Source organism: Sceloporus occidentalis, unplaced genomic scaffold (genome assembly GCF_023333645.1).
Source record: "Sceloporus occidentalis isolate IW3139 unplaced genomic scaffold, rSceOcc1.0.p SCAF_10, whole genome shotgun sequence".
In the NCBI taxonomy this organism is placed as follows: domain Eukaryota; kingdom Metazoa; phylum Chordata; class Lepidosauria; order Squamata; family Phrynosomatidae; genus Sceloporus; species Sceloporus occidentalis.
In genome coordinates, this window is record NW_028316990.1 from 34,564,567 (window position 1) to 34,584,497 (window position 19,931).

Here is a 19,931-nt window from a genome sequence, read left to right on the forward strand (position 1 = left end):
ACACGAAGGGCCTCCTCCGGCCAATGAAATGAAGCCACGCCCCCTTTGTGGGCGGGGACGCGGCTATTGTGCTCCGGAGAGGGGGAGTGAGGAGAAGGAATAAGAGAAAGGAACGTCAAGGGAGAGCCTGATTGGCTGAAGGTCTCCTCTCCGCCCCGCCCTCTTTCTCGTTCGACCAATGAGAATGAAGCATCCGGAGTTGGATGGACGGGGAGGAATGAGCCAATGAGAGGCGTTTGTAGGGGAGAGGGGCGTGGTCGAACTCTCTCGCAGGCCAATGAGAAGTTCTGTTTCCTTTTAGGGGGCGGGTTCTTTTCGAAAGAAGGGCGCATGCGCGAAGAGGACATTGCGGGGTGAGTAGTAGTGAGGTGATTGTGAAGGGTCTGCCTTGGGACTTTCATTCTGTAAGCCGCCTTGGGTCCCTTTCTGCGGGAAAGGCGACATAGAAATACAATACAATGAAATTATTATTATTACTATTATAAATGATTATAAATGACTTGGAGAATGGGAATTAAAGCACAATAACGCTCCAAACCCACACAACAACGATCCCTTTATTTAGCCCAAGCAAATGCAGGGTGCTGTTGGACATCAAACCCCATTATTCCTCATCATTGGCAGAACAGGGGATGATGGGAACTAGAGTCCTCAGAGTTTGTGGACCTTCGCCTTAAAGACTGCCTCCACACAATGAATACAATAAGTAAAGATATTTCAGGAACAGACAACGTTTAAATCGGAATTATTTATTAACGAACGCGTTTGACGAATCTTTATTTGTTTATGTTATTTATATTCGTGTATATTTGTATTTATTTTATATGATTTCTGCCCCAAGTAATGGCAAAAAGGGCGGAAAATATTTTAATATGATTTTAGATAATAACATTAGATCATTTTCTGCTTTAAGTTATTGCATTCGTTGCTATTATCATCATCATCATCATTTATTTGTATGGGGCCCTAAATTTACATGGCCCTTTACAGAAACAGAAACAGTTCCAAACATTACATCCTGCCAAAAGGCGTACAATCTCAGCATAGATAGATAGATAGATAAGCTATACAGTAATTCAAAACAGATGCTTAAATGTTTCTTCTAAGCTGCTTTGGATACTTGTGTGTTTTTGTTTTTATAACACTTTGGATTTCGATTTCAGGAGATGGCCACTTAACCTCAATGGACGAAAGGGAAGAAAGGCAGTATCAAGATGGCTGCGCAGCTGGCTTCGCGTCGCTTCGTCTCAAGAGTTTCCTATCCTTGGGCACTTTCTACTTGCAGACTGCCTTCAGTTCCAAGGAAACATTTGATATGGGACAGAAACCCCCAATTACTCCTCAGGTTTCTGGGCTTGAGAACTTTCCGCTCGTCTCCTGCAGTTTACAAGCTACACAGCAGAGACCTGGAAAAGGAACCGGCTGCCAAATCCTCTGAAGCAATCCTTAAAAAGGAAGAGGAGCAAGAAGAAGAAGAAGAAGAAGGCTTTGGGACATTGTCCCAAAAATTCTCTAATAGGCGCTTTTTCCAGAAAGCGACGCCAGAACTCTGCAACTTGCGGCTCCAAACGCAGCAAGAGGAGGAGGAGCTGGAACCAAAACCCCGACGAGGTCCCAGGAATACCCCGTATTGGTATTTCTTGCAATGCAAGGCCCTGATCAAGCAAGATAAGGTCATTATTGAGTCACTTTTGGAGGCCCATGGCTCAGTAAAAGACCATCTCCTTTCCACATAAAAAGGGCCCAGATTCATTTTCCATCGTCTCCAAACTAAAGAGGTCGGGTGGCATGAAGAAAGATCTGTGCCAACAGCTTGGGGAAGTTGCCCTTAGATAGTGTAAAACAAGCTGGGCTAGATAGAAAAATATTCAGAAATGATATAAGATCACTTCCGGTAGGATCTAGTACAGTAATCATCAACCTTTTTTGAACCTGGGATCCACCTTATGCGCAAATATGCATTTGGGAACCTACTTCCCATTTATTTTGCCATCTCTATAGTACTAGTACTGATGCTGCCTTCAGTAACAAGTTCCACAATACTTAAGTAAATTGTTCCACAATACCAGTTGAAGACCGGTGATCTGGTGGCTTTAGCATTAAATATTCCTTCATGGGTATTCTTTATAAATTTTTATTGTTGTTGCATGTCTTCAAGTCATTTCTGACTTATGGCAGCCCTAAAATGAACCTATCATGGGGTTTTCTGGGCATGATTTGTCTGAGGCTGAGGGAGTGTGTCTTACCCAAAATCACCCAGTCGGCTTCCGTGCTCAAGCGGGGATTTAAACCCTGGATTTTAGAATCGTAATTGAACACTCAGTCTTTGGGAGCATGGTGAAAGAGTAATGGAGAAACACTGAGCTGGGAATGAATGAGATTATTCTGTAGGTCAGTGGTTCTCAATATTTGATCCTCCAGATGTTTTGGATGTCAACTCACAGAATTCCTGACTGTTGGTCAAGTTGGCTGGGGTTTCTGGGATCTGAAATCCAAAACAAGACCAAAGGTTGGGAAGTATTGCAGGTTGGTCTTTCTGCAGGCAAGGTAAATAGCAACTGCTTCTGGGATATACTGAACATATATGAATAGAGAGGCAAGTAGATAAGCCTGTTTCAGCAGCTCTCCCGACATGTTATAGAAACATTTTCAGTGGTTCTTAAACATTGGTACTCCATGTGTTTGGATTACAGCTCCCAGAAGTCTCAGCCAGCTTGGCTGATGTCTAAGGATTCTGGGAACTGAAATTCAAAACACCTGGGGGACCATTGTTTGGGATCCACTGATCTATATGCTTGGCCACCAGAATGGAAATCATGAGAAAAGCGGAGGCTAAAGAAGAAATCATCCGTCAGTGCCTTTTGGTAGAAGATTTCCAGTGCTCCTTAGAAGGTTCAGTGTGTTTTTATTTACTTATGGAAGACCCACATGACCTGGTGATTTTGTATTTGTATTTTTATCTGGCCCTTACACCCTTAGTAGCAGATATCTCTGCCACCTTCTCACAGCTGTATTCTTTTCCCTGTAGTTGAAAGAAGCCCTGAATCTGTTTGAGATCCAAATGCTGAAGGAAGAACGTGTTTTCCCAGAAGAGAGCAACTACACAGTGTTAATCGGTGGATGCGGCAGAGTCGGCTATCTGAAGAAGGCCTTCAGGCTCTATAATGATGTAAGTACTCAAGACCAGGCCGTCTTAACATTTCTTATACATTTTGAAAGGATAATGCTTTGTTTTAGTATTTTTTTTAAGCACATCTGTTGTTGTTTCATTGGGAGGCAGATGAAAAAGCGAGCCTTAGAACCCACGGATGCCACCTACACCGCCCTTTTCAACGCCTGCGCAGAGTCACCCTGGAAAGAGTCAGGCCTGCAAATGGCCCTGAAGTTACGACAGCAACTGCTGAGCAAAAACATTGAGCTCAGTCTAATCACGTACCATGCTCTCTTGAAAGCCTGTGCCCTCTGCTCAGACCTGCGGATGTGCTTTGAGATACTGAAGGTAAAGAGAAGCATTTGGTTGGTATATGTTTTGAATTGTCTAAATGTGTTCTTTAAAATAGGCCCCATACAGACAGGCCAAAATAAAACTGCTTCGGGTCACTTTGGAGCTATGCTGTTTAAATGATGCACGCATCCTAAGGGTCCGGAAGCCGCGCCAAAGCCACAATCCAGGCCTAAGGACTGGAGCGCAGCTTTGGTGCAACTTCCAGACTCTTAGTACGCAAGCATAATTTAAACAGCATATCTCCAAAGTGACTCGAAGCAGCTTTATTTTGGCCTGTCTGTATGGGGCCATAGTTTCTGTCTGGTGGCCTTGGACTCAAGGGTAGGCATCCTTGGCCCTTCAGATGTTGTCAGTCTGGAATTCTCTGCTATGTTGGCTATAGCTGATGTGCGCTCCAGTCTAAAAACATCTGGAAAACTAGAGGTGCCTGTTCTGCACAAAAGAGGACAGATTTATTTGGTCACAGACCAGGATATACCCTGTGCCTCTGATATAGCATAAAGGTGGTTTATGGCCTCCTTTAACAAATAAATAAATGTAATTACATTTCCAAAACTCAGTATGAAGCTCCAACAGAAACTTTTGTGGTAGTAAAAATAAATGCTTTAGGAGGAGATGCAGCAAAATAGACAACAGGAAGTTGGGAGGTTTGTCATTCTTCTTGCTGCCTCTGCCCCTTTGAAGCCTGTTCTGGGGAGCTGGGGAACACTGGTACAGGTTTTGGGTGCCATAGAGAGCTGTAATAGGAATCAGGAAAGAAAACTGATGGCATTGAATATTGAAGCACAGTCTTAGATTCTTGGCCATACTTTGTTTCCCAGACTTTCAAAACGCTGCAGAGGTTACCCATTTCCAAGCTTAATCAGATATAAACAGTATATCTGTTCTTTAGTAAGCTTTTAGGAATCTGTCCTGTATGACTCCTTTCAATCACATTTTACCTTCACTGATTTTAACCTGAAAGATTGTTCCTGGAGCTATTAAATTTGCCTGGAATCTTTCTAGAAATCCATTTTTCACAGCTGGAGCCATTGTTGATGCTAATTTTTTGTTGTTATTAAATGTCTTCAGTGTAGAACAATGATAATGAAATTGCTGTCTTTAACTCTACCCTCTTTTTAGGAGATTGTCCATAAAGGCCATCACATTACCACAGATACTTTCAACTTCCTGCTGATGGGATGCATAAAAGACAAAGAGAATGGATTCCGATATGCCTTGCAGGTCTGTTTACTACTTTCCTCTTAACTATAGCATAAACCAAGGGTTTCCATCTTGTATTGTCTGATTTCACTTTAAGTTATTGCTGCTTCTGGTTGGGACCCTTATAGTCTGTGGTTTTAAAACTTTGAGAGACATATACTTATAATCATTATATTAACGATTGTGACGATATGTCCTCTGGGTGTTTTCTTTTGTTCTAATTCTCATTTTTAAAGCAAATGATATTTCCCCCAAAGTAGATATGTTTGATAATGTGAACTGCAGTTATTGAACATGCTTATAGTCAGACATCTTTTTATAAGCCACAGCATTTATCAGCATGGATACTTTGCATGGAACTAGTATTGACAAAGAGATAATTACTTTATGCGGGGCACCCTGAACATAGTGCCACAAGCTGGATTCAAATAAGGTGGCTTCTAGCTGTCCTAAGAGGCACGACAGGATGGATCATCATTGTGTGAGCTGGGCCAGTCCAGCAAAACGTTCCAAACTGACTGCATGAATGAGTTGCAGAGCAGTAACTCTTAGGCTACAATTCTAGGAAGCAGGCCATATTGAAAACAGTAAGGCTTCCTGCAGAATAAATTCAGGATCGAGCCATCTGCCTATTCCCAATCAATTGTTGGATTCCTGTATCACCATCTATAATAACATTGCATATATTTAGCTATGTAGCAGATATGCTAAGAAACTGTGTTAGTGAATTGCAAGATATGTAAGGGAACACTGGCAAGAATACCCAATACCCATCTGATGCACATCCCGTTATCCTTTGGTCCCACTTCACAATGGTCACTCTGCTGGCTCAACTACGTAGTAACAGCAGCCCTCTACTGTTCCAATTTCTAATTCTAATTCCATAACTCCCCATCAGGATTCTAGCCAACATTTCAAGAATCAGTTGACTATCCAGAATTCAGCCCTTAATTCTGCCCTATTTTCTCAAACAGGTCTGGCAGCAGATGGTAAAACTGAACCTTAAACCCGACAGCTACAGCTACAATTTGATGCTCAGTGCTGCCAGAGAGTGTGGCCTCGGGGATCCCCTTGCGGCTTCTGATTTGTTACTGGGAACTCCAGAGGAAAGGCCAGCTGTTCTACAGCTGGAGGCTGGTAGAAGACAACGCCAGAAAAGAAAGGACCAGAGAGGAAAAGCAGCAGACCCTGGACTTGGAGTACAGTGGGATGTAGAAATACTGGAAAAACGTATCTTCCCAGAAAAGGATAGAAAACCTGAGGAGCTAACCATAGCTATGAGCAACAATTGTACAGAGGCAGAGACCAGAGGTCCCTCAAATCCAATAGATTCTGTGGAGGCCAAGGAACTGATGGTCACTGAGAAGAGCTGCTTGGCTCCAAGGATTAAGGACGTGGATCCTGAGCATTTTTCTGAGTCCATGGGCCCCCACCCCAACTTACTGGATTTGCAGAGACCAGATAAAAACGTGATTTCCTTAGGAATGGTGGCCACAGCCTCTGACAGACTAGCCCTGATGGGAAACATGGAGGGCTTCTTAAAGAAAATGAAGGATGATGGGGTGGCAGCTAATATCAAAACTTTCACACTGCTGGCTGAGGTGGTGCAGCCCAACAGCCAGTCAGAATCTTCCTTATTGGCAACGATGGAAGAGAACAACGTGAAACCAGACATAACTTTTTTTAACACCCTGATAAGGAAGAAGAGTAAGCAAGCAGATCTGGAAGGAGCAAAGGTAAGAGGCTGGCTGTGCCAATGCAGGTCATAATATTGAAGGGACTTCCAGTGTAGCTTTTACAGAATTCAACCTTCTCAGGATCTCTGCTTTTATTTGAAAGACAGTAGGGTTTGAATGTTGGACTAGGACTACTGCTACTTCTATTAATATTTTTAACTGGTGTTCTTTCTAACCGCTAATGGCTGCAATGGTCCACTTGAAATGTGGGCAGATTTTGGAATTGCAAGATACAGTGTCATCTGCTTGGTTCCATGTCACTGGGGCAATGAATCTATTCTGGCTTTGAGTCTTAAGTTTTGACAGTTATCCAAGGTGCTGAAATAGGGTAGGGTGGGTTTAAGGTTCAACACCTAAAACTTTGGACTAAAACCCAGAGCTGATTCACATGAGAAGCACTAGCCATCACTGGCTGTATAACTCCTTCTCCATGATTATCAAGATCAGAATAAATTATGCAAGATGAAAAAATGGAGAGTCGTTCCAACTTGTTTAATTAAAATAATGCAAAATGTGGTTCAATACATCATTTTAGTATGGAGCATTTATGCCCCCACTCCATCTGTCTTTATATATTACAGAGCCTGATGCCCATGTTGCTGAAGAAAGGACTGTCACCCAGTTTACAGACCTTTTGTAACTTGGCTATAGCCTGCCGCAAACAGAAGGATGGACTTCAGTTACTCTCGGATATGAAGGTATTGGCAGCTGTGAACCTGATGGTTTTAAACATCTACATGTTCAGAGTTTTATCCCAGAGATTTGGGAAATGGAAATTACTCTGGAAGAGCAGGTTCTGTGTTGTGTTATTATAGCACATAAAACAGCCTCTTGCATTTTACTGAATTCAAGATCTCAATGCCGATCCACATAATTCATAAAGATGCCCTTTGTACCTCAATTGCTACAGACACAAATGTATCAGTTCTGAGTTGCCTTTAACTTAGTGCTTGGGGCTATGTTTTTCAGAGGTCTGGATTAAATCCCAACGCACACATCTACAGTACCCTTATCAATGCAGCGGTGAAGAGACTGGACTATGCCTATCTGATAGAGATCCTAAAAGATATGAGGAACACTCAAGTTCCTCCGAATGAAGTTGTCATACGTCAACTGGAGTTTGCAGCCCAGTATCCTCCCCATTTTGATCGGGTAAATTACCTTGTACTGAGTTCTTATGGAAAGTGCTTTGAAGACAGGCTATAGTAACGCAACCATATGTTATTGAGATAAAGAAATTTCCATTTTGTCAAATATTGAAAATCTTGTCTGAACAAGATGAGCAGCCATTAATGTTACTGATTTCTGTGCATGGGATTCACACTATATATAATAGCATTTCTAATTTTCATTGGTTCCAGTGGATTGGCCAAGCACAGGATCATTGCTTTTCTCTGTAAAAGCTCTTGTTGTTGTGTGCCTTCGTTTCGTTTCTGAGTTATGTTGAACCTATCACGGGGTTCTCTTGGCAAGAATCGAACCCTGGTCTCCAGAGTCATAGCCCAATACTCAAACCAGAAATGCCAACGATCTCTTCTTTGTGGAAGATGTAAAAGTTTATAACCGTTGACAAAGCCATCTAAGTGTCACATTAGTCCCCTTTTGTTCAGTTGCACAAGCCCTGCCTTCAAGAAGTGTTTACTCTGTTCTCTTTCCTCTTGCAGTACAAAACAAAGGACCGTTATCTGGAGAAAATTGATGGATTTCGGGCCTATTATTTCCGCTGGCTGAAGTGGATGGCGGCAGAAGAAACACCACACCCTTGGGCAAAATACACAACTCCTAAGCAATCGGAAAGGGATGATAATTCTGAAGATGCACAAAAGCACAGCACTGAGATGCAGCAATAAAACAGTTATATTATTCATAGAAATAGCATCATTTGCTTTTCATGGACTTATTGCCATGAGGGGATCCTATAGCCCGCCTCTATATGTATAGGCAGGACCTATAAAAGGACAGTAAGTGTAGGGTTTTGGTTCCTTTCCCTGGTATTAAACAGTAATAATTTGAGAACCTGCATAATCTGTTTCTTTTATGGGGAGGATGGGATTTTATAACCTATTAAATTGTATTTTACAGAGGTTGGCCAATTCCAAAGCCACATGGATTCTAATACAGTCTCTTGCCCATGAGCCAGATTATGTTGTACTCTATAATAATGTAGTCTTTATGAATAGATGAATGAATTGTTTCTCTTCACTGTCTAATAAGATGAGATTTCTTGATGTAAACCTATTCTGTATAGACTAGACCACTTACGTCTGCCCTTTTTTTCTTCACCTCACAGATAAAGAGTATGAAATCTGAATAGTTCATCTCTCTCAACTAATCATGAAGAGTAAATATCACTACATAAACAATTTCTAAATTCAAGGGATGTAGGTGGTCTTAACACTTTCTGAAACTGAATTAATAAGAATAATCACAACAGTAGAGAAGTGCACACATCCTCTGTTGGAGAAATGAACAAGGTTTTATTTTAAAATGGTTCCACAAGACATTAATACACACTACTGCATTTACAATTCAGGCTGTTGCAGCACAGAGTGCTGAGAGGATCCGTTCCCGACAGGATAGTTACGAAAGGAAGGTTATAGCTCTTTTGAACAGTCACTGGTATAGAGTCAGCCATTTAGGATCTTCTTGGGGTGGGAGGGTAGGGCAGTGTTTTCTTCATCCTGAGCAGCCCCTGCACCCACAATGAGTACACTCAATTATTCTCCCCTGTGGAATGAAGCCAGACTGTAAGCCACAGATACACAGCAGAATAGCACGAGGCATCTTACTTGTTGAAAAAACAGGGTTTAAATCCAGTTGCTAATCCCAGTCGGAGTAGATTCGCTAAATCACTTCGGTTTATAAAAGTGATTTACCATTTGGCATTTGATTCAGTGAATCTGCCCTCACTGAGACTAGCAATTGGAATTGGGTCTCTGTTATTAGGGTCCTGCAACCATGTGAATGTAAGAGATTGTTTGCTGCTGACTTCCATACAATTTAAGTTCAGTGAGAAGTAGGAAAGATTGCACTATAGTTTTTTTTCCAAAGGTTTAGAACATGAGACATTCTAAAAATAAGTAACGACTTTTCACCACTAATTTCCGTATTAAGATTCTTACCATCCCAGAGTGTTGAAGAGCCTGGAAATGTAACCCAGTACTTCCTTTAATTTCCTTTTATGTTAAGCTTTCAAATTGCTGCAAAACTGCAAGAGGACATCCATACTGATGCCAGTCCTCTTGAGTTCAGAGAGATGTTTAAGTAATTGGACCTATTTTCTGACTTGGAACATAAACAAAACAGGCCTCTTTATCAACCCACTCCACATGTACTTGCCTTTCACACAGTTTAGATTTCCAGAGTTTGCACGAATCAGGGATAGGAGAAAATGTACGAAAGGCTAAAGAGACCTAATGCTGCAAGAGCTGCTGGTAAGGGTCTGTGGGCATACTTTAAAACGACACTCTTACCACTTCCAGCTTGCTTTTGGGAACTCTACAGATGCAGTTGGTTCCAAAGTTGGTGTCTCGAGTCTGGATGCACCGCAAGCAGCAGAGGTTTTCATAACCTTGTTTCTTCCACTTGGCGATTAGGTTTTTGTCCGCATATCCTTCTCTGATGCAGTATTCATATAACTCTACGCAGGACGGAGATGAGAGACAATTTGACATGATTATTGGAGGCAAAGAGAGCTCAAAATATATCCCTCTACTTGCAAACACACAGATCCAGGAAGGTGAATATTTATACTCAAGCCATTTCAAATACATGTGTGTTCTTTTGAGAAACCAAGAAGTGACATTACCTCTACTGATAGCTTTCCTCTTATAGAAGAGATCAAAAATGTAGCGTGTTTTCTGGTGATGAATTCTGAAGATGGGCCACAGAGACTCCACTTTCCTCTTCCCTTCGTGGGGTTCGGTTTCAGCTGAAGGTGGAAAGAAGGAGCAGAAACGTTTTACTTTTCCAGTGCAGTCAAGTTGTTCATTACATCTTCATTATTCTACCTTACTATATGCGAGGAAGAACGATATCCAGAGCAATAAGATGCAAACAGTCACTAGTCTTTCCTTCTCACATTAATGTTTCCTTGTTCAATGGCATAAACCAACAATGTTTTCAGTCATCATTACCTTGAAACATGTAATGCAAAGTGTGCTGGATCAGATTAAAGGACGTCTAAGTACAGCTCTGTTCCCACAATGGCAACCTGAAGCAGAACTTGCCCTGTGTTTCCCAACCCCTGATACTGGCTCCAATACTAAAGGTTACAGATAGCCATTGTGACTAGTTTGGATTCAGACCTGTTCAATCTATGACCAGTGGGCAACTGCGGAAGACCAAGGGCCATTTATTTGCCCCTGGGATTTCTGGGAGGTACATAAATGACCATAACACAAAACATGGATGTCACAAGAAGCCCACTTCTGATTTTTAAAAATGATGCTATTTTATGCTTAGCAGTACTAAATAGCCTTATTTAGCCTATTTCAAAACCTCCAAAGGAGCCAATTGATACTTGGGAGAGCAAAAATGTGGTTTATGGAGTCTGGAGGGGTTGATTTATTGTTTATGTGCAGTATTTATACCCCTCCCTTCAGCCCTAAAGGCCCTCAGAGCAGCTTACAAGTATTATTGTTTTTAATTAGATGCCCCCCAATAAATGTTTTGGGTGCATGCAGCTCCAGGGCAACACTTCTCCTATTTGTAGTCCTACCACGATCCCTTTAGCCTCCTGTGTGGACTGGAGGGAGCTTTTTATGGTCTCAGAGTATTCTCCCACCCCTATGAAACTTGTATTGAAAATACCACAGATTCAACCTGGAAACTTGCACCTAAACAACCTATCCTACCACAATGTAGGCTTTTCCTATACAGAAGCCCCCGGCAGGACGAGAGTTTTAAACTCTGCTGCTGCTGTTTTATCTGGTGGTTTGATGGTCACAACTGAACGCCTGCTCTTCACCTTCTCTCATTTTTTGATCCAGCTCATCTAAGGTCGGCTCAATTAACTCCCAGCCATCCGGAGGAGGCTTCCTGCTCCGCTTCACTTTGGGCATCTCCTTGGGATCTGGAAAAAAGAGGACCTAAATCAATGCAAGAGCCAAAGGCATGGAGAGTGATGGCAGTAGATAGGGTTTAGGCTTTCAGAAATGAGGAGCTTATTGACTTGGTTTACAGTTTCAAACCACAACAAAGGACCCTCCCTTGAGCAAACCCTCTTCACTGGACTGCTTCCAGATGAAGGAAACCCCAGCAAAGGCAACAGCCGCCATAATAACAACAACAATAGCAATAATAATAGCAATAGCAATAATAATAATAATGTCATCCTTACATGTTGTTCTGGGGCTCTCGCTTCTCTTCTTCCTTCTCCCTTCTCTTCTTCCGTCGCCTCGCGATGACGTCACCCGGCCGCGAGGGGACCTCCCTCCAGCGTCGCTCCGCGTGACGCCATCCATAGCGGCGTCTACCTCACTGCCTGTTGAAAGTCGCTCTATTGAGGGGCGCGGCGGCTATAACACCGAGATATAAAATTTCGGAGAGAGATACAAAAACAGGCAAAACAAAACAAGCGCCGTCTTGGAGTGGCTAACGCGAAGCCCTCGCGCGCGACATTTACATCAGGCAGTGATGTAGACACCTATGTCGACGACGACGCGAAGAGAAAGGGGGTCCTTAGAGCAGCGCGAGGAGGAAAAGGATGATAGAGAGGTGGAAAGGAGGGGGATAGGGGCTACTTCCGCTTCCGGGTCGGGGAGGAGGGAAAAGGAGGAGGAGGAGGGAGGGGGGAAAGAAGGAAAAGGGAGAAGGGCTCGCTTTCTGCCGGAGCCGCCATCATCTTCGTTGCCGCCCTCGCGATGCCCAAAGGAGGTGAGTGAAGGCAGGAAAGAGCCCTGGCTCGAAGGGGCCTCCATTTTGGGCTCCTCAAGAAGCGGGAAGGAAGGAGGAGGAGGAGGAGGAGGGAAGGCTTTGCCTTTGAAAGGATGGCTTCCCAGGAATGTGGGCCTCAGGGAGGAGGAGGAGGAGGAGGAGAAGAAGGGGGCCGCTCTCCTCGGCCTTGGCCTCGCCTGGGATACTCTGCTTAGAGAGAGAGAGAGAGCCCTTGCGGCACCTTTGAGGCTCCCTGAGAGAAAGACTACTTCCCTAGACCTGAGTCTCCTTCCTCAGATGCATTTGGATGTGAAAACGTAACACGTCTCCAAAGATATGGCCGAATTAGTCTCTAGAATCAGTACGTAGAGAGATCGTATAGCATAGTACTGTATAGCATAGAAAGCAGGAGCTTTCCAAGACTCAAGTCTCCTTCCTCAGATGCCTTCGGAGGAAAGAGGTATTCAAAGACATAGCCGCGTTAGTCTGTCGGTTCAGTGTCCAGAGGGATCTTGAGAGAAAGAAGTCGGCAGCGTGAGCTTCCCTGGACTTTCCATCTAGAACAGCCTCATCTTCAAGTCGAGGGCAGGATTCGGGACCAAAATATGGATTTTGATACGACCCATGGATAAGTCGAGGGTAAAACTTAGGGGCGTCTAACAAAGGATGTAAAGGACGAAGGAAAGGAGGGCAATGCCAAACAACTTGCAAAGTCCCAACAGATTGTGCTCATAACAAAGGCTGGATGGATGAGAGAATAGAGGGGGTGTCACAGTAAACTACAACTCCCAGGATTCCCCAGGGCAGTCAAAGCGGTCTCAAACTGGATTATGTCTTTTGGACCCCATAGGCTTTTAACTTGTCTCTCCCCTCTGTTTGTGCCACTGGGCCGTTTGCTTTGGTTGGTTGCGTCAGACAAGGCAGAGGTGCGCATGAGGGCTTTGGCAACAGAGACGGACGGGGCTTTGGAGCGGTGCCTGCCATGTGGAGCCGGCTCAAGGCTTGGTTTACACAAGCGGCAAAACCCACGTGGCATCCAACAAGGATCAGAAACCCACCTCTAGCAAAGCTCACGCTGCCAACTTCTATCCTTCAGTTAGTCTCAAAGCTGCTACAAGACCCCTTTGCATGCTGACTTTGCCCCAGACTAACACAGCTATGTGTCTTTAAATTCTACTCCTAGATGTCTGCTAAGCTAATACAGACATATCTTATATGGAGGACTTTCCTCCCACGTCGTTTGTCCCCATTAAATCTGATAGGAAACAGTTAAAGTTTGGGATTGTTCCCCCTGTTCCTTTGCCGTTGCTCCTCACAAGTGCATTTGAGATGTCTCTTTGAAGCAGAGTGATGGAGGTGTTTAGAAAGTGAAACCTGCCTTGTTGTCGTTTCTTCCCTTCCTGCCTGTTTTCTTGCTTGTCTTCTCTGTCGTAACAGTTATTCTTAACTGCAAAGTTGGACTCCAAATGTTTGATTTTGAGATCTCAAAAATATGTGCCATGTGTCCAAGTATTCTTTCATGAAGTGGTGGAAGTGGAAATATTGCTGGATAGTTTTGTCTTCAGATTGTGTGTATGTGTATATGTATATGTGTGCCTTCAAGTTGCCTGTTGACTTACAGTGACGCCATGGATTTCACAGCATCCATCAACACTGGTCAAGCAAGGGCCAAGGTTACATCCGCTTTGCTGTTGTGTGCCTTCAAGTCACTTCTGATTTATGGCAACCATAAAGCCCATCATAGAGTTTTCATGGCAAGATTTGTTCAGTGAGGTTTGCTATGGCCTTCCCCTGAGGCTGAGAGAGTGTGAGTTTCCATGGCTGAGTCGGGATTCGAACCCTGGTCTCCAGAGTCACAGTCTGGTGCTCAAACCACTGCACCACACTGGCTCTCAAGACCTGTAGCTTCTCTTACCTCTCACAACATCAGTTCTGTAGATGGCTGTTTTTCCTCCTCCCCTCCTCAAGCAACCTCACAGTTGGTAAGGTTGCCACATCCAATGTGGGCCTGGCGTCCTTTATTCTGAATAGCCATCTAGAAGGAAGTATAAAAGCAGAGGCATCTTTTCTTCCTCCGTCCAGCGTAGGGTGTGACCAAAATTATTTTCCCCAATGGGAAGGTTGAGCTTTGCCTGCAACTTTATACAAGTGCAAGCATGCATGCGTGCCAGAAATAGGCATGTACAGCTAGTAAATTTTGGGTTACCAATTAAATTCATGAAAATGACTGGTGCTCTCTGGAGTTAGTAAGCCAGAGCTTTAACAACTTTGCTTACCACCCCATGCAGCAAAATTACACTGAAACAGGTGGTGTTGGCTGTGTTTCTCAGTGGTTTTTACTCCAGGAGCAATCGTGCTGATGTAAAATGGGAGGGTTTTCAAACAGACACATGCGCATTTCTTCCTTCATGTTCTGTTTATACTGTGCATAAAGTCAACCCACATGATTAAAGCTGAGAGTTAGGCTTTTGCTAGAACGTGGCTTCTGTTCTTATTTACTGTATTTGGCTGCCTTGAACATGAACGGCAGTGTATTTTGGTCAAAAGAGGTTTGGTGTTTGTTTTGTATATGTTTGCATAGGTGATTTGATGGAGATTCACCTGGCGTAGTGCGCCATCTTTTCTGCCTTAGCTCAATAAATATATTCCATGCATGAAGCAAGACGTAAGTCTGCCGTTTTGAAAAACCCAGCCCTGAGTTTTAATGTATCAACAGTGAATGGAACGAAAGCTCTTGCCAGTTTGTACTGGTGCCACAAAGCCAAAGGAAGAGGATGTGATTGAGCAGAGGAGAGAAAGAAGCAGCTGGATGCTTGGCGGAGCGTCTAGCAAAGACGAGGAACATGACTGAGCTTGTCCCACCTCAGTGGAGAAGCTGGCTTGCTGTTGTGAGTCTGGCAACCCGGATGATTGCTTGCAAGAATCGGGAAGGGAGAGCTAGGAGACTGCTGCTGCACCGCACCCCATTTGGACATCTTCCAAGGGATGCTGCCAGCATGTTTCTTGGCCAGTTTCATGTCTTTACTGCATGCTGGCTTCTCCTTAGGAGGCAGGGAGGGGCACATGGGTCCATTGCTTCCCTAGATGTCCAGAAGAAAGAGAGAGGAGACAGGTCTCTCCATGAAAAAGGAAGGTGCTCTGAAGAAGAAGAAGAATGAAAAAAAAATCCAAGTTCGACTTCCTGCATCTTTCAGTATTGCAAATCTAGCCAGATGTAGATAAGTAAGGCTGACAGTTTCAGCCAGGGATGGGGAACCTGCTGCCTCCGAAGGCTCTCCTGTCATCCTTCTCCTAGGAGGGGATGATGGGAGTTGAGTCCAGGAACATCTAGAGGGCCACACCTTTGGTTCCCCCCACCTTTGGTTCAGTTTCTGGTCTTTGGACAGAAGAGACTTGTTGAACTCTTGTAGGTTGGATAGGCCTATCCTCTGTGAATTTGCCTACACATTCTAGAAGCTATTGCAACAGTTGACAACACTGTTGCTCAGTGGGTAGAGCACTTCCTTTGTATGCAGAAGGTCCCAACTTCACTCTCCAGCTGGGGCTGAGAATGGCACTTCGGACTGAAACGCTGACCAGCCACTGTAGACAGTACTAGGCTAGGTAGACCAAGGGGCTAACTTGGTAAAATACGGCTTTTGCCCACTGTCACTGAATATTCCTGATGTTGTTTTCTCATAATGGGTATTTGAGGCCTTTTCCATGCCAACATAACAGCAGCATCCAAGGTTCCTTACTTGATAGACAGAAAGCAACAGCTGTTCAAAGCATTACTGTTGCCCAAAGAGGTGGTTCTTTCTGATGCAAAATGTATTTCTGGTACTTTCACCTCCTGGGTGCGTGCAAACTTGTTTAGAGCATTATGCCCTGTTAGAAAGTGATGGTATGCAAATCTTTGTGCTTTAAGTAGCTACATTCTTTGCTCAAACCTACTGTTACTTCTCTCTATATATATCATAAAGCTTGGACTGTTCTCAAGGGGCCGCTGGTTGGCCTGATCCCCTTAGCTGCATGCCTCTCCCAATGCCCAGGGCAGACTTGTAGTCAGCTGTTTGCCTGTACTTAGAAAGAACTTAAGAGGGGGAAAATAATGGGGGTAGATCTGAGAGGTTTGTAAAATTTACACATGGTATGGAGAATCATATAGGAGAAGATGTCTCCTCCTCTCTCTCATAGTACTAGAATCCAGGAGGAATATCCAGTGACGCTGAACAGCAAGACACTTGGGATAAAACAGGACGTTTCCCGCAAAGCTTATAATTTATAATGGAATTTGCTGCTATGAGATATGATGAAGGTCACTGGCTTAGGTGCCTTTAAAAGAAATGTGGGTACACTTACAGAAGGCATACTTGTTGCTAGCTTTTCCCTCTGATGGCTAAGTGGAGATTGTGTTCCCAAAGGCAGTATATCTCAAATGTTGGGGACCAAAATAGCATGGAGGAGGGCTATCAATTCGATGCCATTCTTTTGGACTTTCTAATAAGGTATTTGGCAAGTATTAGAAGTCTAACGTCATTTATTAGTCACATCTAGAGCAGATATATTAAATTAACAGAACTTACATTAGCCTCAAAAAGAATGAGGGTTTGTTTAGCTTATTCAGGTTTGCAAGGGGTCCCTGTAGCATCTTTGAGACTAACTTTTCCCTTTGCATACTGATTTTCCAGACTAACTATGTCTTTGAAGGTTGCAAGGGTTTGCTTTGATTGAAAAAAATGGAGTGTGCCGGAGCCTTTGGGAAATCATTGGGTATCCCAAACTCTTGTGGCTTGTCCTATAAAGATCTGACTTGCCGGTGGAGTGTGGACTGGGCTTCTCATAGTCCACTTTTGCATTGGCTTGAACTGTTTCTTTCTTTTTAGGTAGGAAAGGGGGCCACAAAGGCCGAGTGCGACAGTACACAAGCCCAGAGGAGATCGATGCCCAGCTCCAAGCAGAGAAACAGAAAGCCAAGGTAAGCCTTTTCAAGGGTGGTCTTGTTTTTAAAGGACTGGAACAACCCTATGACAAGCTTAAGTTGGTGTTTCTCAAACTGTGGCCCTCCAGATGTTTAGGACACCCAGAATTTCTGTGCTTCGGTCCTGCTGACTGGGACTTCTGGGATCTGGAAGTCCAAAACATCTGGAGGGCCAGATTTGTTAAGCTGAGGGAAAAAGTACCAGCCCAGAGCTACCCATTGAACGTCATGCTGCCCCATTAGCTTCATAATCATAATGCTTCTTAAATCCACAGGATGAGGAGGAAGAAGAGGAAGGAGGTGACGGGGCAACAGGTGAGCCCAAAAAGAAGGAGAAATCACTAGATTCGGATGAAAGCGAGGAGGAGGACGATGAAGACTACCAGGTATAAACAACATTTTCCCTCTGTTCTCTGAGTGCTCAGTTCACATTCAGCTTAATTTAGATGACTGTGTTCATTTGATTACATCCATGCATCCAGTTTAGACCATTATGTTCTATTGCTGTAAACTTGGCTGGGTCTTATGGAGGGGTCTTTCCAGCATCATGATGCCCTAAACTTTGCACAACCTGCACTGTGCAAACCATGGCAATGGCTGCTAATGTGTCTCTGTTTGGCTTCTCTCATTCCAGCCAAAGCACAAAGGAGTGGAAGGCATGATAGACATAGAGAATCCTAATCGTGTTGCACAGGCTGCCAAAAAAGTAACTCAGATAGATCTGGAGAGCCCCAGAGAATTGTCGCGAAGAGAACGGTAAGAGTTTTCTCTGGTTCTTCTATGGTGACTTGCAAATTATGTCCTATGGGCTGCTTTTGGGTAATCATTACTGTTACAATTCCTTGATGCTTAGTAATGTGACCGGTCAATGACACTTCTGGTATTTTAGGAATAACAGAACCACTAAAGCGTATCACTTTCCTGGGTTAATTATGGTCTTGGTTGTTAAGAATACAGGTTTTGCTCTTTTCCAAGCAGAGTGCTTCTTCCCATATGGAAAGGGAAAATAAAAGGCCACTTATCGATGCGGTGAAAAAGCTCCTGGGTGTTGTTGCTTTTTTTCCTTCTTCACTGAAATACTTTCCTCAAACAGGGAAGAAATTGAAAAGCAGAAAGCAAAAGAAAGGTACATGAAGATGCACCTCGCCGGTAAAACAGAACAGGCAAAGGCAGATCTCGCCCGATTAGCCATCATCCGGAAACAGAGGGAAGAGGCGGCTAAAAAAAAAGAGGAAGAAAGGAAAGGTAAGGAGGCAGTACAAGTGCCCCAACTTAAACGCTTGGCTTGATTTTTATTGATGTGGGTTTTGGCTGCTGTGGGGCCTCTTCCTGTATGCCTTTGGAACATAAGCATCTACCTTACACCATACAATATTGAGCTTATCTAGCTCAGTATTGTTGGCACTGGCTGGCAGGAGATGTCCAGCTCTCAGACCAGTCTCTTGCCTGGCCCCACCTAGAGATGCCAAGGACTGAACCTAAAGGCTTTTACCTACAAAGCAAGTGCTCTGCCCACTGAGTTCCTTTCCCACCCCTTGCCACATTATTTATGATTGCCAAAATACAGTAATCTAATTTTTTGTCTCTTCTTGGCTCTCTGGGCAAAGTGGTCTTTTTCTGGCCAGGCCATCTTCTGTAATGCAGCTGCTTTCAGATCTGTTCTCCTCTCTCTCCCTCCCTCCCTATATCTCTTGTTCACCTACAAGCTAAAGACGAAGCTGCTTCTACAGGCAAAAGACTGCAGTCACTGTCCCTTAACAAGTAAGTGCCGGCCACCCGGAGAGGAGGGAGTTTGCAGGAACTGTGCCTGGCTAGCCCCCGCTGGGCCCTCCGCTGCATCACATCCCAGGGAGGCCAAGTGGAGAGCACAGCAGCCTCGGTGACATCTTCACACCTCTGAGACACTGACAGCAACATGTTTGTCTTCATCTGGGCACAGAATTCCATTGGGAGTTGTTTTTTTTTGGGGGGGGGAGGTAGGGAAAGCAGGGCTGGGGAGGGCTGGGTTAGGGGAAGCTGTTAAATCTTTCGATGCAGAATCGTGAGGAATGAATTATCGGCAGAACTGTTTTGGGTGGGACACCAGATACATGGAACGGTTTTGCGGTGTTTGGATTAAAGATCACCTAATTCGGGGGAAGGATGGAGGGCAGGCAACTAGACAGGGTGGGGGAGCATGTGGTTGGTAATTGGACATACAAAGTGACACATGCAAATCCAAAGTACTGGGGGGGGTATTTGTGTATATGTAACTGGCACTTGATGGCAGAGCAGCCCATGGGACTGAGCTGCAGAGCAGCCAAAACAACTAAACAACCAACGAACAGAGCCTAACCATGTGGCTATTATTCTGGTCTTCGTTCCCACTCCCCCCCCCCTCCCGATTTTTTTAAAACAAAAAAAGCCATCCTTAATTGCTTTCCTTCTCCTCTGAAAAGGGATAGTGACTTTTTAAAACTGCAAAACAAAACCAGAGAACCCTTTCTTGATTGTGTAACACGTTGGAACAGATGCAAATTGGAAGCAAAAACTTGTATATTTGGCTGAATAAAGTTTAAATTATCGTAAATGCCTTTTGGCTTGTGTTCTGAATTAAGGTGTCCATCGCACCCTTGTTCCGATAAGATCAGTGGGGTGGCAGCTTCCCCTG

General features: G+C 44.0%; 3 protein-coding genes across 3 annotated transcripts; 2 read left to right on the top strand and 1 right to left on the bottom strand.

Annotated features, from left to right (window-relative positions):
* Nucleotides 1-11: 11 nt before the first annotated feature.
* LOC149306440 (pentatricopeptide repeat-containing protein 1, mitochondrial-like) lies at nucleotides 12-8,583 on the top strand. The gene is made up of 9 exons (XM_089477147.1): nucleotides 12-353; nucleotides 1,164-1,673; nucleotides 3,029-3,169; nucleotides 3,281-3,499; nucleotides 4,628-4,729; nucleotides 5,683-6,444; nucleotides 7,026-7,142; nucleotides 7,414-7,596; nucleotides 8,109-8,583. Exons 2-9 carry the CDS (start codon nucleotides 1,215-1,217, stop codon nucleotides 8,292-8,294), a joined length of 2,169 nt encoding a protein of 722 aa, XP_089333273.1. The 5' UTR covers nucleotides 12-353; nucleotides 1,164-1,214; the 3' UTR covers nucleotides 8,295-8,583.
* A 316-nt stretch (nucleotides 8,584-8,899) lies between these two features.
* Nucleotides 8,900-11,889, bottom strand: LOC149306441 (protein BUD31 homolog). Its single transcript, XM_089540266.1, has 5 exons — nucleotides 11,786-11,889; nucleotides 11,414-11,518; nucleotides 10,253-10,375; nucleotides 9,918-10,084; nucleotides 8,900-9,171 (listed from the first exon to the last, which is right to left on the bottom strand). Exons 2-5 carry the CDS (start codon nucleotides 11,505-11,507, stop codon nucleotides 9,121-9,123), a joined length of 435 nt encoding a protein of 144 aa, XP_089396392.1. The 5' UTR covers nucleotides 11,508-11,518; nucleotides 11,786-11,889; the 3' UTR covers nucleotides 8,900-9,120.
* Nucleotides 11,890-12,217: 328 nt separating this feature from the next.
* On the top strand, nucleotides 12,218-19,850 carry LOC149306442 (28 kDa heat- and acid-stable phosphoprotein). The gene is made up of 6 exons (XM_089476966.1): nucleotides 12,218-12,321; nucleotides 17,187-17,278; nucleotides 17,557-17,667; nucleotides 17,916-18,037; nucleotides 18,375-18,526; nucleotides 18,988-19,850. Exons 1-6 carry the CDS (start codon nucleotides 12,309-12,311, stop codon nucleotides 19,044-19,046), a joined length of 549 nt encoding a protein of 182 aa, XP_089333092.1. The 5' UTR covers nucleotides 12,218-12,308; the 3' UTR covers nucleotides 19,047-19,850.
* Nucleotides 19,851-19,931: the final 81 nt, after the last annotated feature.

What these genes read in the sequence shown, in the direction of transcription:
- LOC149306440 (XM_089477147.1), top strand. Translation starts at nt 1,215, where the DNA reads ATGGCTGCGCAGCTGGCTTCGCGTCGCTTCGTCTCAAGAGTTTCCTAT. An exon ending in GATTCCGATATGCCTTGCAG is followed by an intron (nt 4,730 to 5,682) that starts GTCTGTTTACTA and finishes TTTCTCAAACAG; the next exon opens with GTCTGGCAGCAGATGGTAAA. An exon ending in ATCCTCCCCATTTTGATCGG is followed by an intron (nt 7,597 to 8,108) that starts GTAAATTACCTT and finishes TTCCTCTTGCAG; the next exon opens with TACAAAACAAAGGACCGTTA.
- LOC149306441 (XM_089540266.1), bottom strand. Translation starts at nt 11,507, where the DNA reads ATGCCCAAAGTGAAGCGGAGCAGGAAGCCTCCTCCGGATGGCTGGGAG. An exon ending in GGATCAAAAAATGAGAGAAG is followed by an intron (nt 10,376 to 11,413) that starts GTGAAGAGCAGG and finishes TTCCACCTTCAG; the next exon opens with CTGAAACCGAACCCCACGAA. An exon ending in CCAAAAGCAAGCTGGAAGTG is followed by an intron (nt 9,172 to 9,917) that starts GTAAGAGTGTCG and finishes TTCATTCCACAG; the next exon opens with GGGAGAATAATTGAGTGTAC.
- LOC149306442 (XM_089476966.1), top strand. An exon ending in GAATTGTCGCGAAGAGAACG is followed by an intron (nt 18,038 to 18,374) that starts GTAAGAGTTTTC and finishes TTCCTCAAACAG; the next exon opens with GGAAGAAATTGAAAAGCAGA. An exon ending in AAAAGAGGAAGAAAGGAAAG is followed by an intron (nt 18,527 to 18,987) that starts GTAAGGAGGCAG and finishes TTCACCTACAAG; the next exon opens with CTAAAGACGAAGCTGCTTCT.